At 45.7% G+C, this 13,961-nt stretch overlaps 1 protein-coding gene and 1 long non-coding RNA gene across 3 annotated transcripts in view; both read left to right on the top strand.

Moving 5' to 3' along the window:
* Positions 1–396: 396 nt before the first annotated feature.
* Positions 397–13,961, top strand: part of LOC309495371 (calmodulin-regulated spectrin-associated protein 3) — a 26,667-nt gene continuing 13,102 nt past the window's right edge. For both annotated transcript variants that reach the window (XM_082165060.1, XM_082165059.1), the window contains exons 1-5: positions 397–805; positions 11,734–11,975; positions 12,574–12,714; positions 13,532–13,609; positions 13,690–13,722. In XM_082165060.1, coding sequence (XP_082021186.1) covers positions 679–805; positions 11,734–11,975; positions 12,574–12,714; positions 13,532–13,609; positions 13,690–13,722 — 621 coding nt within the window. In that variant the 5' untranslated portion in view covers positions 397–678. The remainder of the gene's footprint in view (positions 806–11,733; positions 11,976–12,573; positions 12,715–13,531; positions 13,610–13,689; positions 13,723–13,961) is intronic.
* On the top strand, positions 812–9,104 carry LOC309495512. Its single transcript, XR_014204708.1, has 2 exons — positions 812–1,247; positions 7,928–9,104. It is a non-coding gene; the product is annotated as an uncharacterized lncRNA (long non-coding RNA).

Here is a 13,961-nt window from a genome sequence, read left to right as displayed (position 1 = left end):
TTTCTTTCTTTCTTTCTTTCTTTCTTTCTTTCTTTCTGTCTTTCTTCCTTTCTTTCTCTCTCTCTCTCTTTATTTCCTTTCTTTCTTTCTTTCTGTCTTTCTTCCTTTCTTTCTCTCTCTCTCTCTCTCTTTCTTCCTTTCTTTCTTTCTGTCTTTCTTCCTTTCTCTCTCTCTCTCTTTCTTCCTTTCTTTCTTTCTTTCTTCCTTTCTTCCTCTCTCTCTTTCTTCCTTTCTTTCTTTCTTTCTTTCTGTCTTTCTTCCTTTCTTTCTCTCTCTCTCTCTTTATTTCCTTTCTTTCTTTCTGTCTTTCTTCCTTTCTTTCTCTCTCTCTCTTTCTTTCTTACTTTCTTTCTTTCTTTCTTTCTTTCTTTCTTTCTTTCTTTCTTCCTTCCTTCCTTCCTTCCTTCCTTCCTTCCTTCCTTCCTTCCTTCCTTCCTTTCTTTCTTTCTTTCTTTCACAGTTGCTCCGCCCCCCTCGCTTGTGATTGGCCGCGGCGGGTTTGATTGACAGCTGCAGCAGGACACCTGACGCGCGCGGGGCACGGGGATGATGGGCGGCTCCGGGATGCGGTTCTCTTGGTGACACGGACATTAGACGGAAGAATGACACTGTAAGACTCGCGTTTTCGCTCGTTATCCGACCTCGTCTCCGGTAACGCGTCCTCGCGCCGCGCCGCGCATGATGGACGCGTCCGCGGTAAAGAAGAGCGCGCCGGTGCCGGACCTCTGCCCACTGGACCGGTACGACCCCACCCGAGCCAAGACCCGGGCCAGTGTGAGCTGGATCCTGAGCCGGAGCCCTGAAGGTAAACCTCAGCGTGTGTGTGTGTGTTTGTATCCTCAGCATCAGCACCATCATTCAGCATCCGCGCGCGCGCGCGCCCACAGCTGGTTTAACAGAGGCAGAGGGCCTGTGTGTGTGTGTGTGTGTGTGTGTGTGTGTGTGATGAGGGCGTCACCGCGACTCTACGCGTGATTCAACGGTTGATCATAACTGTGATGAAGCAGAAGCTCTAACACACACATCAATATCTCACAATCGCCACAAACCCGAAATATTAACACACACACACACACACACTGACACACGGAAATGTCTTTGTTTTTGCACGTGCACGCGCGCTCGTAACAGGAGTTTCAGAGCGTCATTGTCTGAAGCGGCCCGGTGCGTTTCGCGTGTCCAGGGACATTTTCTGCAATGCATTCATAGTTCAAGAATGTCATTCATGTGTGTTAAAACTGTAGGAAGTGAAATTTAAGAGTTATAATGTTCTATGACTTTAAATAGGATTTGGGATAATATCGCGAGAACGTGCCCCGTGATTTAGATCGGGGGAGAAATCAATCTGGGCAGTTGTGATAGTACAGAGGAAGAGATGAGATGCACTCTTTAGTCGGCTGCGGCCATTCACGATGTCGCCTCTGAATTGTTCAATAAACAAGTGTTGTCATCACCGGAGCTCCTTGTCAGTGTCCTCCCTACAGTGGTGATAACCCAATAAAAAGGAACGAAGCCAAGAACCCACGGAACAGCGCTGGGTAAGAGAACTAACGTTAAAGGATAACACACGCGCGTTACACTGGTGGCAGCGCCGGTTGGCTTGTTTTCTGTTGGGACGCTTGTTTTTTTCTCGCATTGAACGACGTGGATATCGCCGCTTTAACCTGCAGAGCCGTTTAAAGACTGTTTAATTTTTTTTTTCACGTGCTCTTTTTGCAAGTTCGGATTACGTGCATCCCCCTCGCTTAAAATGGCGGACGACGAGAATGACGCAGCTGCAGTGCAGAGAGACAGACACGCTGTAGATGAAGCAAGTTCACATCTGCCATTTAAAATTGATCTTCCTGCTCATTTTTCTGGAGATGGTAAAGAGCCTTTTAGTGCATGGATACAGAGATTTGAAGTGGCACTAAATGTCTCAGCTGCACCACTGGATAAGGCCAAACTTCTTCCAGTAAAGCTTACTGGTTCAGCATTTGCATACTGGCAGTCTCTCTCCCCCGGGGTGAAAGCTGACTATGATTTGACTAAAGCTAGTTTGAGCACTGTTTTTGGACGTACAACTTTTTTGGCCACATTTCAGACTTTTTTGAATGCTCGTCCCCGTAAACCACAAGAACCTCTGGAAGTTTATGCTGCTGAGCTCACAAATCTAGTGACTGAAGCATTTCCTCTGTACGATACAGCCGCACGGAATTGTGAAATTTTTCGCAGATTTGTGACCGGCTTAGATCCATCACTCCAACTGAAAATCCATGAGCACGGGGCTGTAACTTTAGACAATGCCTTGAAAGTGGCCACTCAATGTGAACGTGCTCAGTTGGCCATTAGTGTTGCTAACCCTTCACCTGTTATGCCTGTGACAGTAAATTCACAACCATCGGCCAACACAGTGACTGCAACTCACATCACTGAACTAGCATCAGCCATTGCTGAACTCCGAACGGACCTGCATTCCTTACGTCAGTCTCACCTTCGACGAACTGATGAGCGCATGGACCAGCTCTCGCGGCGGATTTCCAGCCTTCAGGATGATGTGACGTCTTCCACACACTCTCCACATCAGACCTGCGCAGCTGTGGACTATGACATCACCGCACGCCATCGCCAGCCTGATTGGGAAGATCATCAGTACCGCCGGGACGATCATCATTACCGCTGGGACGATCATCATTACCGCCGGGACGATCATCACTACCGCCAGGACTGCTGCTGCTCTTCACAACGTACACAGAGAGGTCGACAGCAACACCCTCAGGATGACTGGTGTCCTCCACGACGCTACCATGGCCGTTCAGAAAATGACCAAGCACTTCCAAAGGATGACTTCTCTTGCCAAAGACAGCGCAGCTACTCCCCTTCCTCCCGCAGTCGTGAGTCACAAGTTTCTCACACTACACAATCTGACCAATACACCCCCCATAAACATCATTATGGTAGCTCTAGCTCTGACCGCTCACCTACACGAGACCGCCGGCCTGATTTAGAATATGAACACAGAACCCGTCATGCTCGTTCACCCTCACCAAGGCCACAGTACAGAACTTCCAGTTACCACAGACACAGCTCTCCATCGCCACCCCCCCATTCCCGAAGTTCGCCAAGATCACCCACACGACATGTACATTTCTCCCAATCTCACAAGGTGACGGACCCTTTCTCACCACATCGGGGAAACGAGTAGAAGCTGTCATTGGGGACCAAATGCCAGCTTCATCCCCAATAAGGGTCCACTCTGGTACAGTTAGTCTTAAATCTACTCCACCTACACCATTCATTCAAATTGCACTGGCGGGTACCGAACTCCATGCTTTGGTCGATACTGGGTCAGGTCTCTCTCTCATTACTGATGACTGTCGGAGATCGATCCCAGTTTTGTCTACCCAGCCTATCAGTAAGTCATTTGTGTTAGCGTCATCTGTAACTGGACAGTTATTGGACATAATTGGCTCTGTGATAGCTCCCATACATATTGGAGATGTAACATTTTCTCATGTTTTCCATGTGGTACGCACAGCTACGCATCCTGTTCTAATAGGATGGGATTTCTTAATTGAACACACCGTCACTATTGACATACCACATGCAAGTTTACAACTGTATAACACGTCAGTTCCTCTTTCACCACCCCAGTCACTGATTCCAGTACAGAGTTCTGCTGTCAGCGTCGCTCAGGTGACCATCCCGCCTATGTCAGAGATGGCAATCCCAATTTCTGTCAGAGATAATGGTGTAGCGAATCCTTTCACAGACACGTATGTTGGTATACTGGAACCTCAGCCCCCTCCAGTTGTGACTTTAGGTGTTGCTCGAACACTGACATCAGTTCAAAAGGGAAGGGGCATTGTTAGAGTGGTTAACCCGACTAACGAAACGGTCTCTCTTGAGGCTGGATGTCCATTAGGTCAGATTTTCTCTGTCACTGGCAGTACACTTGATGAGTATACATTAGTCTCAGCTGTGACTACTTCCACAGAAGCTGTCCATCCAGTGCCTGATGTGCATTTGGAGGACACACACTTAAACGCTGAAGAACAGGCACAGCTCAAAAGCCTGCTGACAGAGTTCGCTAACATTTTTAGCTCCCATTCTCATGACTATGGGAAAACCAACCTGGTTGCACATAGTATCAACACGGGTGACGCTGCTCCAATAAAACTGCGGCCTTATAGAACGTCACCAGCTACTCAGGCAGTATTACAACAAGAGCTGTCGAGGCTTTTGGACCACAACATCATCGAGGAATCTCACAGTCCGTGGTCAGCTCCGGTCGTGCTTGTACGGAAAAAGGATGGCACACACCGGTTCTGTGTAGATTACAGACGTCTCAATGACGTCACGATCAAAGATTCACACCCTCTTCCTCGGGTGGATGATACCCTCGATAGACTTTCTGGGGCCAGAGTGTTTAGCACAATTGATCTAACTGCTGGGTACTGGCAAATACCACTCAATCCAGATGACAAAGAAAAAACGGCTTTCTCCACTGGTACAGGCTTATATCAATTCCGTATGATGCCAATGGGAATCTCAAATGCCCCGCCCAGTTTCCAGCGCTTAATGGAGCTTGTACTTCGGGGTCTGCACTGGAGTATTTGTTTAATCTACTTAGATGATATTATCGTCTACAGTGCTGATTTCCCACAACACCTTCAGCATCTGCGGGAAGTTTTTCAACGATTTCGTACAGCTGGCCTCAAACTTAAGCCGTCCAAGTGCCATCTGGCATGTTCTTCTGTTACTTTCCTGGGCCACCGTGTTTCGAGTGCCGGTGTCGAGCCAGACCCATCTAACATAGACAAAGTCAAGACATGGCCAATTCCAACATCAGCCACACAGGTCAGGGCTTTCCTGGGTCTGTGCTCATACTATCGTCGATTCATTAGACAGTTTGCACGCACAGCTGAACCCTTGTACCATCTCACACACAAAGGAGTATCATTCTCTTGGTCGGCAGAAGCAAATGAAGCTTTCAGTGTACTGAAGCAGGAACTGACGTCACAACCAATTATGGCATTTCCAAATTTTTCAAATCCCTTCATCCTTTACACTGATGCTTCCCTTCATTCACTGGGTTCTGTTCTTTCACAACAAGTGGAAGGAAAAGAGCATGTCATTGCATATGCCAGCCATGTGCTGTCTGCCTCTGAAAGAAAATGGTCTACCTTTGATCGGGAATTGTATGCCATTGTGTGGTCAGTCCGTCATTTCCGACACTATCTTGCTTGTCATCCGTTCACCATCGTTACTGATCATAAGCCTTTGGTCGGTCTAAAGAAACTCCCTTTAGATCATGATCCTACAGGTAGACGAGCGCGTTGGGCTATAGAATTAGACCTGTATGACTGGCATGTCATTCACCGTAATGGTGCTAAACACCTTAATGCAGATGCCATGTCTAGGCGGCCAGAGACCAATCCCCTGGAACTGGACAGGTATCTTCAGAGCGACACGTCGACTGTCTCGGCAGCAACTCAGACCACATCAATAGCTTTGCAGGCAAACCCGATGTCGGCACACTCCCAAACACTGCCCATGGACAAAAATGCCCCTTTGCCCATGCTTGTTCCAAACCACACAACATCAAATCTGGTTCAAATCCAAAGTGATTGGAACGTCATGGGGCAACAAAAGTCAGACCCAGATTTAGCTGTTGTTTTCTCTTGGATGGAAACAGGACGTAGACCACCCTTATGGAGGCTACGTGACGCTTCATCATACCTCAGAAAACTGTGGGCACAGTTTCGCCGCCTCGTCATTCATAATGGAGTGTTATGCAGACATTTACGCAATTCCTTAGGTGACAATGCCTTGCAAGTTGTCATTCCTACATCGCTGATTCCTGAGATCCTCAGTCATGTCCATGGACACCCTTCAGTGGGTCATTATGGTTTGGCCAAAACGTTGGATAGAGCCATGCGGTCCTTTTACTGGCCTTACATGTCGTCAGACATTGCTAAACATTGCTCCCAATGTGCTGCTTGTCAGTCAAGGCGTTCCCCTGTGCCCCGCCTACAGGCACCACTCATTCCTATCTCTCCAGACCGTCCATTTCAAATAGTGGCCGCAGACATAACAGAGTTGCCAATGTCTACCAAGGGTAACCGTTATGTTCTAGTAATGATGGACCTGTACACAAAGTTTGTCAACCTCTACCCATTGAAGGATCAAACGGCTGTCTCAGTAGCAGGTTGCATCTTTGACCACTACATCCCACAACATGGTGTCCCTGAGGCCCTACACTCTGACCAGGGCAGACAGTTTGAATCTGACCTCATAAAGCATCTTTGTAACTTGCTATCCATCAAGAAGCTTCGTACGTCCCCTTATCACGCTCAATGTGATGGGGCTGTTGAGCGCTTTAATCGTACCCTGAAAGATGAACTTTCCAAACATCTTTTTGCATCGGGCACAGAGTGGGACGAGCACCTTCCGCAGGTTGCATTGGCTTATAACACCACCAAGCACACTAGTACAGGATTGACACCCTTCTTTTTGGTTCATGGCCGGGAGGCACGCATTTCCCTGGACACACTGCTCCAGGATAATAATGCTCTTAGTACAGCGACAGCGGGCACGCCAGCAGCATATGCTAACAAGCTGCGCAAAAGATTGACCTCTGCTTACCGTTCTGCAACTGCTTACCGAGACAGGGCACAAGATCAACAACGCCTGAACTACGATCGTCATTTAAAATACACTCCTTATAACCGTGGTGACTTGGTGTTAGTGGATGATCCTGCCCACCGCCACAACAAACTGTGTCCACGTTGGGTGGGCCCCTATGAGGTTTTGCAACCAATATGCCCCTCTGGTATTTCCACCCCTGTTAATTTCGAAGTACGGGATGCATCCAAACCATGTGCAAAAGCAAAAATAATTCACTACAATCGCATGAAACCTTACATCACAGACTCGAAGAACACACACGCCCTTACTCCCCCTTCCTCCCCTGTTAAACCGAATACCCTGAATACATTATCAGGACTCCTCCCACCTCACATTACACCGGTGCCACCGGGACTCCCTGCACCCCAGGTTCCATTGGAGCCCACACCATTGCCCCAGTTGCAACCTCACATTCAACGACCTAGCACCCCACAACCATCCAGCTCTGCGCAAAATGCACAGGACAGCCATGTTACCCTGAACCCTGAACTGCTTCCTCTAACACTGTGCACACCTGAAGCTGGACCGTCAACAAGTGCTTATGAGGTTCCTGACACTCCAGTGTCTACTCGGGATGTGCTCCCTAGGACACGTCGGTTGCCTTACCATTTGAAGGACTTTGCACTTTACTGATTTGCTAAATGTTCTTTGTTCTCATGTGTTCTTTATATTAGGTGCAAAGTTAAATCAATGGGAATCTTTATTTAGAGCATGCTTATATATATAATTATATATATTGATGCCGTTAGGGGTCTATTTGAGTTATATGTTTTTGTATTGCTAAACATGTTTTGTTAATTTCGACCCCTTTGATACAGATGTTGGAAAACATGTTAAGAAAAAAAAATTGTCTTAAGAACTATGTTATAGAAATGAGGACATTTCTTCTTGGGTAAGGGAGTATTATGTAGGAAGTGAAATTTAAGAGTTATAATGTTCTATGACTTTAAATAGGATTTGGGATAATATCGCGAGAACGTGCCCCGTGATTTAGATCGGGGGAGAAATCAATCTGGGCAGTTGTGATAGTACAGAGGAAGAGATGAGATGCACTCTTTAGTCGGCTGCGGCCATTCACGATGTCGCCTCTGAATTGTTCAATAAACAAGTGTTGTCATCACCGGAGCTCCTTGTCAGTGTCCTCCCTACAGTGGTGATAACCCAATAAAAAGGAACGAAGCCAAGAACCCACGGAACAGCGCTGGGTAAGAGAACTAACGTTAAAGGATAACACACGCGCGTTACAAAACTAATACAGCCTGTGTGTAATGTAGGTCACTCTGAAATTCTCTAAATCGGTCAATCGCAGCATTCAGTCGCTCCACACTCCCTGTCTTCTGTCAGTGTAAAATCATTTAGACTCAAATCAGTATTTATGTCCATATCTTTATGTGGTATGTGCATTCAGTCTCTCATCATTCCAGTTAACCCCTTCAGGATGACACTGATCAACATAAGGGGTTGTTAGTGATAATGACCCAGAACTCTGTCCAGAAAACACTGGGACCAGTAAACACTGGGACCAGTAAACACTGAGACCAGTAAACACACTGAGACCAGTAAACACACTGAGACCAGTAAACACAGAGACCAGTAAACACAGAGACCAGTAAACACAGAGACCAGTAAACACTGACACCAGTAAACACACTGACACCAGTAAACACACTGAGACCAGTAAACACAGAGACCAGTAAACACAGAGACCAGTAAACACAGAGACCAGTAAACACTGAGACCAGTAAACACTTAGACCAGTAAACACTTAGGACCAGTAAACACTGAGACCAGCAAACACTGAGACCAGCAAACACTGAGACCAGCAAGCACTGAGACCAGTAAGCACTGAGACCAGTAAACACTGAGACCAGTAAACACTGAGACCAGTAAACACTCTGAGACCAGTAAACACACTGAGACCAGTAAACACTGAGACCAGTAAACACTGACACCAGTAAAGCTCTGACTGAAGAGGACTCAGATGTGGGTCAGGAGAAGTGAAGCTCTAGTGATGTTAGTATATACACTCACCTAAAGGATTATTGAACACCATACTAATACTGTGTTTGACCCCCTTTCGCCTTCAGAACTGCCTTAATTCTATGTGGCATTGATTCAACAAGGTGCTGAAAGCATTCTTTAGAAATGTTGGCCCATATTGATAGGATAGCATCTTGCAGTTGATGGAGATTTGTGGGATGCACATCCAGGGCACGAAGCTCCCGTTCCACCACATCCCAAAGATGCTCTATTGGGTTGAGATCTGGTGACTGTGGGGGCAATTTTAGTACAGTGAACTCATTGTCATGTTCAAGAAACCAATTTGAAATGATTCGAGCTTTGTGACATGGTGCATTATCCTGCTGGAAGTAGCCATCAGAGGATGGGTACATGGTGGTCATAAAGGGATGGACATGGTCAGAAACAATGCTCAGGTAGGCCGTGGCATTTAAACGATGCCCAATTGGCACTAAGGGGCCTAAAGTGTGCCAAGAAAACATCCCCCACACCATTACACCACCACCACCAGCCTGCACAGTGGTAACAAGGCATGATGGATCCATGTTCTCATTCTGTTTACGCCAAATTCTGACTCTACCATCTGAATGTCTCAACAGAAATCGAGAATCATCAGACCAGGCAACATTTTTTCAGTCTTCAACTGTCCAATTTTGGTGAGCTTGTGCAAATTGTAGCCTCTTTTTCCTATTTGTTGTGGAGATGAGTGGTACCCGGTGGGGTCTTCTGCTGTTGTAGCCCATCCGCCTCAAGGTTGTGCGTGTTGTGGCTTCACAAATGCTTTGCTGCATACCTCGGTTGTAACGAGTGGTTATTTCAGTCAAAGTTGCTCTTCTATCAGCTTGAATCAGTCGGTCCATTCTCCTCTGACCTCTAGCATCAACAAGGCATTTTCGCCCACAGGACTGCCGCACACTGGATGTTTTACCCTTTTCACACCATTCTTTGTAAACCCTAGAAATGGTTGTGTGTGAAAATCCCAGTAACTGAGCAGATTGTGAAATACTCAGACCGGCCCGTCTGGCACCAACAACCATGCCACGCTCAAAATTGCTTAAATCACCTTTCTTTCCCATTCTGACATTCAGTTTGGAGTTCAGGAGATTGTCTTGACCAGGACCACACCCCTAAATGCATTGAAGCAACTGCCATGTGATTGGTTGATTAGATAATTGCATTAATGAGAAATTGAACAGGTGTTCCTAATAATCCTTTAGGTGAGTGTAGACCACTGAACACCCATATCCGGCCCACATCTGGCACACGTGGAAAGATGATCTGGTCCACATCTGGCACCTGTGGAAAGATGATCTGGTCCACATCTGGCACCTGTGGAAAGATGATCTGGCCCACATGCAGTGTGGAATGACGTCTCTTGGGCGGCTCGCTCATGTTTGCCAGATCTGGGCCACAAGCAGGCCATAGCAATGCCACATGTCAGCCAAGAGCAGAGAAATACACCAGAACTGGACCTTATCTGAGCCACAAAATCTGTGTATATTAAATATAGAGTCATCTCAGCCTTAATAAGCCTGTTAACAAGCAGAATCCCTGAAGAAAAGAAGAGAACAGAAAAAGAGACGAGCAGAAACACAAGAACTACAACTGACTTCAGACACAGTCTAAGATGAAATCAACTGAAGAGAAAAGAAGACATTAAACCTGTGAAGATCTCAGCAGAGGAGGATTAAACAACTCCACAAACAGCATTACCAGCTTCACTTATTACTAACCAGACTGACTTTATTTCTGTCATACGTCTACAGAAGTTCTTATTGAGAATTAACAGAGGTTTAACTCTGGTTCATTTAAAGTCACCATTACAGTGATTAGTGTTTCCATTAGTTGGGCTCTTAACTCTTATTATATCTTTTGTCTCTTTTGGCCGCTGTGACAGTGTGTGTGTCAAACACATTTGCAGCAGTAAAGAAAACTAAAGTGAAATGAGATCAGGTGATGATGGTTTCCTGTTGATGGCTTTATAATCATCATGAAATTCACTGATGTCTTTTGAATCTAACAATTGTGTTGTTCCATTAATATATTCACATCACAAACCCTGTGTTACTGCAGCATGAGCTTCAGCAATATTATAACAATCAGAAGATTTTAACAAACATGAGCACGAAAAGTTAACACACACAGATATCAACAATCAGCGTATGAATCTCAACAATAGTGACAATCACAAATATTTAGATAAACAGATTAATTCAGAACATCACTGAAAAGCTACTAAATGTCACAACAAAACCAACAGCAAAAAAATAAAAGCACATATTTAGAATTTAAAAAAGATCCATCAACAGGAAACCATCATCACCTGATCTCATCTCACTTTAGCTTCCTTTACTGCTGCAAATGTGTTTGACACACACACTGTCACAGCGGCCAAAGAGATAAAAGATATAATAAGAGTTAAGAGCCCAACTAATGGAAACACTAATCACTGTTATGGTGTACAGTTATTTAATATGCACAGATTTTGCCAGATGTGGGCCGGACCTGGGCCGAAACAATGTGGCTATGTGGGAGTGTGTGTGTGTGTGTGTGTGTGTGTGTGTGTGTGTGTGTGTGCGTGTGCGTCCTTGTCTCAGATCATTTGTGAGCTCAGACTCAGGATGTTGGTCAGTGTGTGTGTATCAGTGTGTGTGTGTGTGTGTGTGTGTGTGTAGCAGTGTGTGTATCAGTGTGTGTGTGTGTGTGTGTGTGTGTGTGTGTGTGTGTGTGTGTGTGTAGAGAGTGTTCCCGCTGGGCTCGATCAGGATGGAGGAGTGTGTCCCGCTGTAGAGCACCTCCTGCTGTCCGCTGGTCTGTACTGCAGTGTGTTCTCCTCATTCGCTCTTTGTCTCTCATGTGTGTGTGTGTGTGTGTGTGTGTGTGTGTGTGTGTGTAGAGAGTGTTCCCGCTGGGCTCGATCAGGACGGAGGAGTGTGTCCCGCTGTAGAGCACCTCCTGCTGTCCGCTGGTCTGTACTGCAGTGTGTTCTCCTCATTCGCTCTTTGTCTCTCATGTGTGTGTGTGTGTGTGTGTGTGTGTGTGTAGAGAGTGTTCCCGCTGGGCTCGATCAGGACGGAGGAGTGTGTCCCGCTGTAGAGCGCCTCCTGCTGTCCGCTGGTCTGTACTGCAGTGTGTTCTCCTCATCTGCACTGGCCGGTGTCACAGCGCCCCCTACAGGCCACGACTCACTCCTGCAGCTGCTCGACCGCTACGCCCTGATCCCGCTACACACACACCGGCAGGAGCCGGTCACCGCTGCACAGCTGAGCCACACACCCATCGACATGGTGAGTGAAACACACACTAGCCGTGTCCGTAACCGCTTACTCGTTCACTCGTTCACTGGTGCTCTTCGCGTGTCGGCCAAAACATTTTTTTTTTATGAAATGAATGTACCATATTTTAGTCCGATAATGTTTTTTATTTCATATTTTGTATTTTTAGGTTTTTTTTATGGTACTAAATTACATTTTCGCTGTATTTATAATACATTTATTCACTTTTTGAGCGTAGACCTGAAAATTGAATTTTCAGCTTAAACTGTTGTAAATCTTGAATGCTTTAGAGCGACTGACTGAAGTTTGATCTCTTTCAAAGACGACGTTTGGCAGATTATTGCTGAAGTGGAAACAGTTGTAAAAAGTGAAGTAAAAAAGTTACAGAATTTTAAGTTTATTGTTATGAAAAATGTGCACAAATACTATTTACAATTTTTATATGAAATATATATTTTCAAAAACATGTTTTACTCTTAAACTGTGAGAAAATCAAAGCCATGAATCTAAACAAGTTGTTCGACATGGTGAGGGAACGACACACTGACTCACTGCGAGCATGTGATTCGATTGGCTGACGGATGTGTGTCTGTTCTCTGATTGGTTGCAGGGGGCCCATCTGGCCGTGATTGATGCGCTGATGTCACTGAGCGCTATGGAAACAGTGGGTCGGGTCAAGATGTCGAAGGACACGGATCAGTTCGGGGCCGGCAAGAGCTGGGAGAACGCTCTGCTCTTCTGGATCAACAAGGTTCCTAAAGCCACAAACACACCGCAGAGTCAGAAGTAGAGTGAAACCGGATTCAAATGCAGTGTGAATGCGACTAATAGGATCTGAAAAGATTAATTTCATAGAAAAAGAAAGATAAAGGCTTGGCTAAACTTGACAAAAACTTATAAAGAAACGTATAAAGCATAAACTGCTCTTCTGGATCAACAAGGTTCCTCCTCCTAGAACCCTAAAGCCCGATCTAGAGTCAGAAGTGGAGTGAAACCGGATTCAACTGCAGTGTGAACGCGACTAATAGGATCTCAAAAAAAAATATTTTATTGAACAGAAAGATAAAGGTTTGGCTAAACTTGTCAAAAACGTATAAAAAAACCTATAAAGCATAAGCTGGACGTATTACAGGGAAACGACACAAATAAAACAACAGACAATAGCTGTGTTTCCGTCCACCTGTTTTTATGTGAATTTAGGGATATTGTGTAAAGATATGGAAATGCCGGATGGAAATGCCAAGATGCGCATACATTCTAAAAATGTGCCTAAAAACATATTATTGAGGTGGATATTTTTTAAATCCGATAAGACATGCCTAATCTATGATGGAAATACATTTTCTGAATAAATCCCTCAAACCTCATGTGACTTTCCCTCATCAGAGGCTGTGATTGGATAACTGGCCTAACCAGCGGACCAATGGGATCGCAGCAAAACAAACACAGCTATATGTACAACGTATTGCATGTACAGCTTTCTGAGAGCAGCTTAATCAAATCCAGTTAAACTCTAGTTGATGCAGGGAATGTCAGAAACACATCAAACTGCTGGATTTCTTGTGCAGGTCAATCAGAAACTGCGGGAAAACGCTGATGTCGAAGAGAATCCAAAATCAAACCCCTGTACTGACCTGCAGCCTGCTGTGAGTGAACACACACACACACACACACACACACACTCACCCAGTCTGTGCTACTGACGCTTGTCTCTCTCTCTCTGCAGTGTCCACAGCGCTGGTACTGGAAACTGGTTCCAGTGAGTATTACAGCTCTGATGAATCGCTGTCAGTCTCATCATGGATATAAAAACCAGTGTGTGTGTGTGTGTGTGTGTGTGTGTGTGTGTGTGTGTGTGCTGACAAACCCCACAGAAGTGCCTTACTCTGTCTGACTGATGTGAACAGTAGCGTTCAGAACTCAATTGATTGACATGTGTGCTTATATAGGTCCAGCCAATAGGAGTCAGGGGGTGGGGGTCTAGCTTTGACCCCACCC

Source organism: Leuciscus leuciscus, assembly GCF_965113295.1.
Source record: "Leuciscus leuciscus genome assembly, chromosome: 3".
Classification (NCBI taxonomy): Eukaryota; Metazoa; Chordata; class Actinopteri; order Cypriniformes; family Leuciscidae; genus Leuciscus; species Leuciscus leuciscus.
This window is presented reverse-complemented; position numbering and strand designations above follow the sequence as displayed.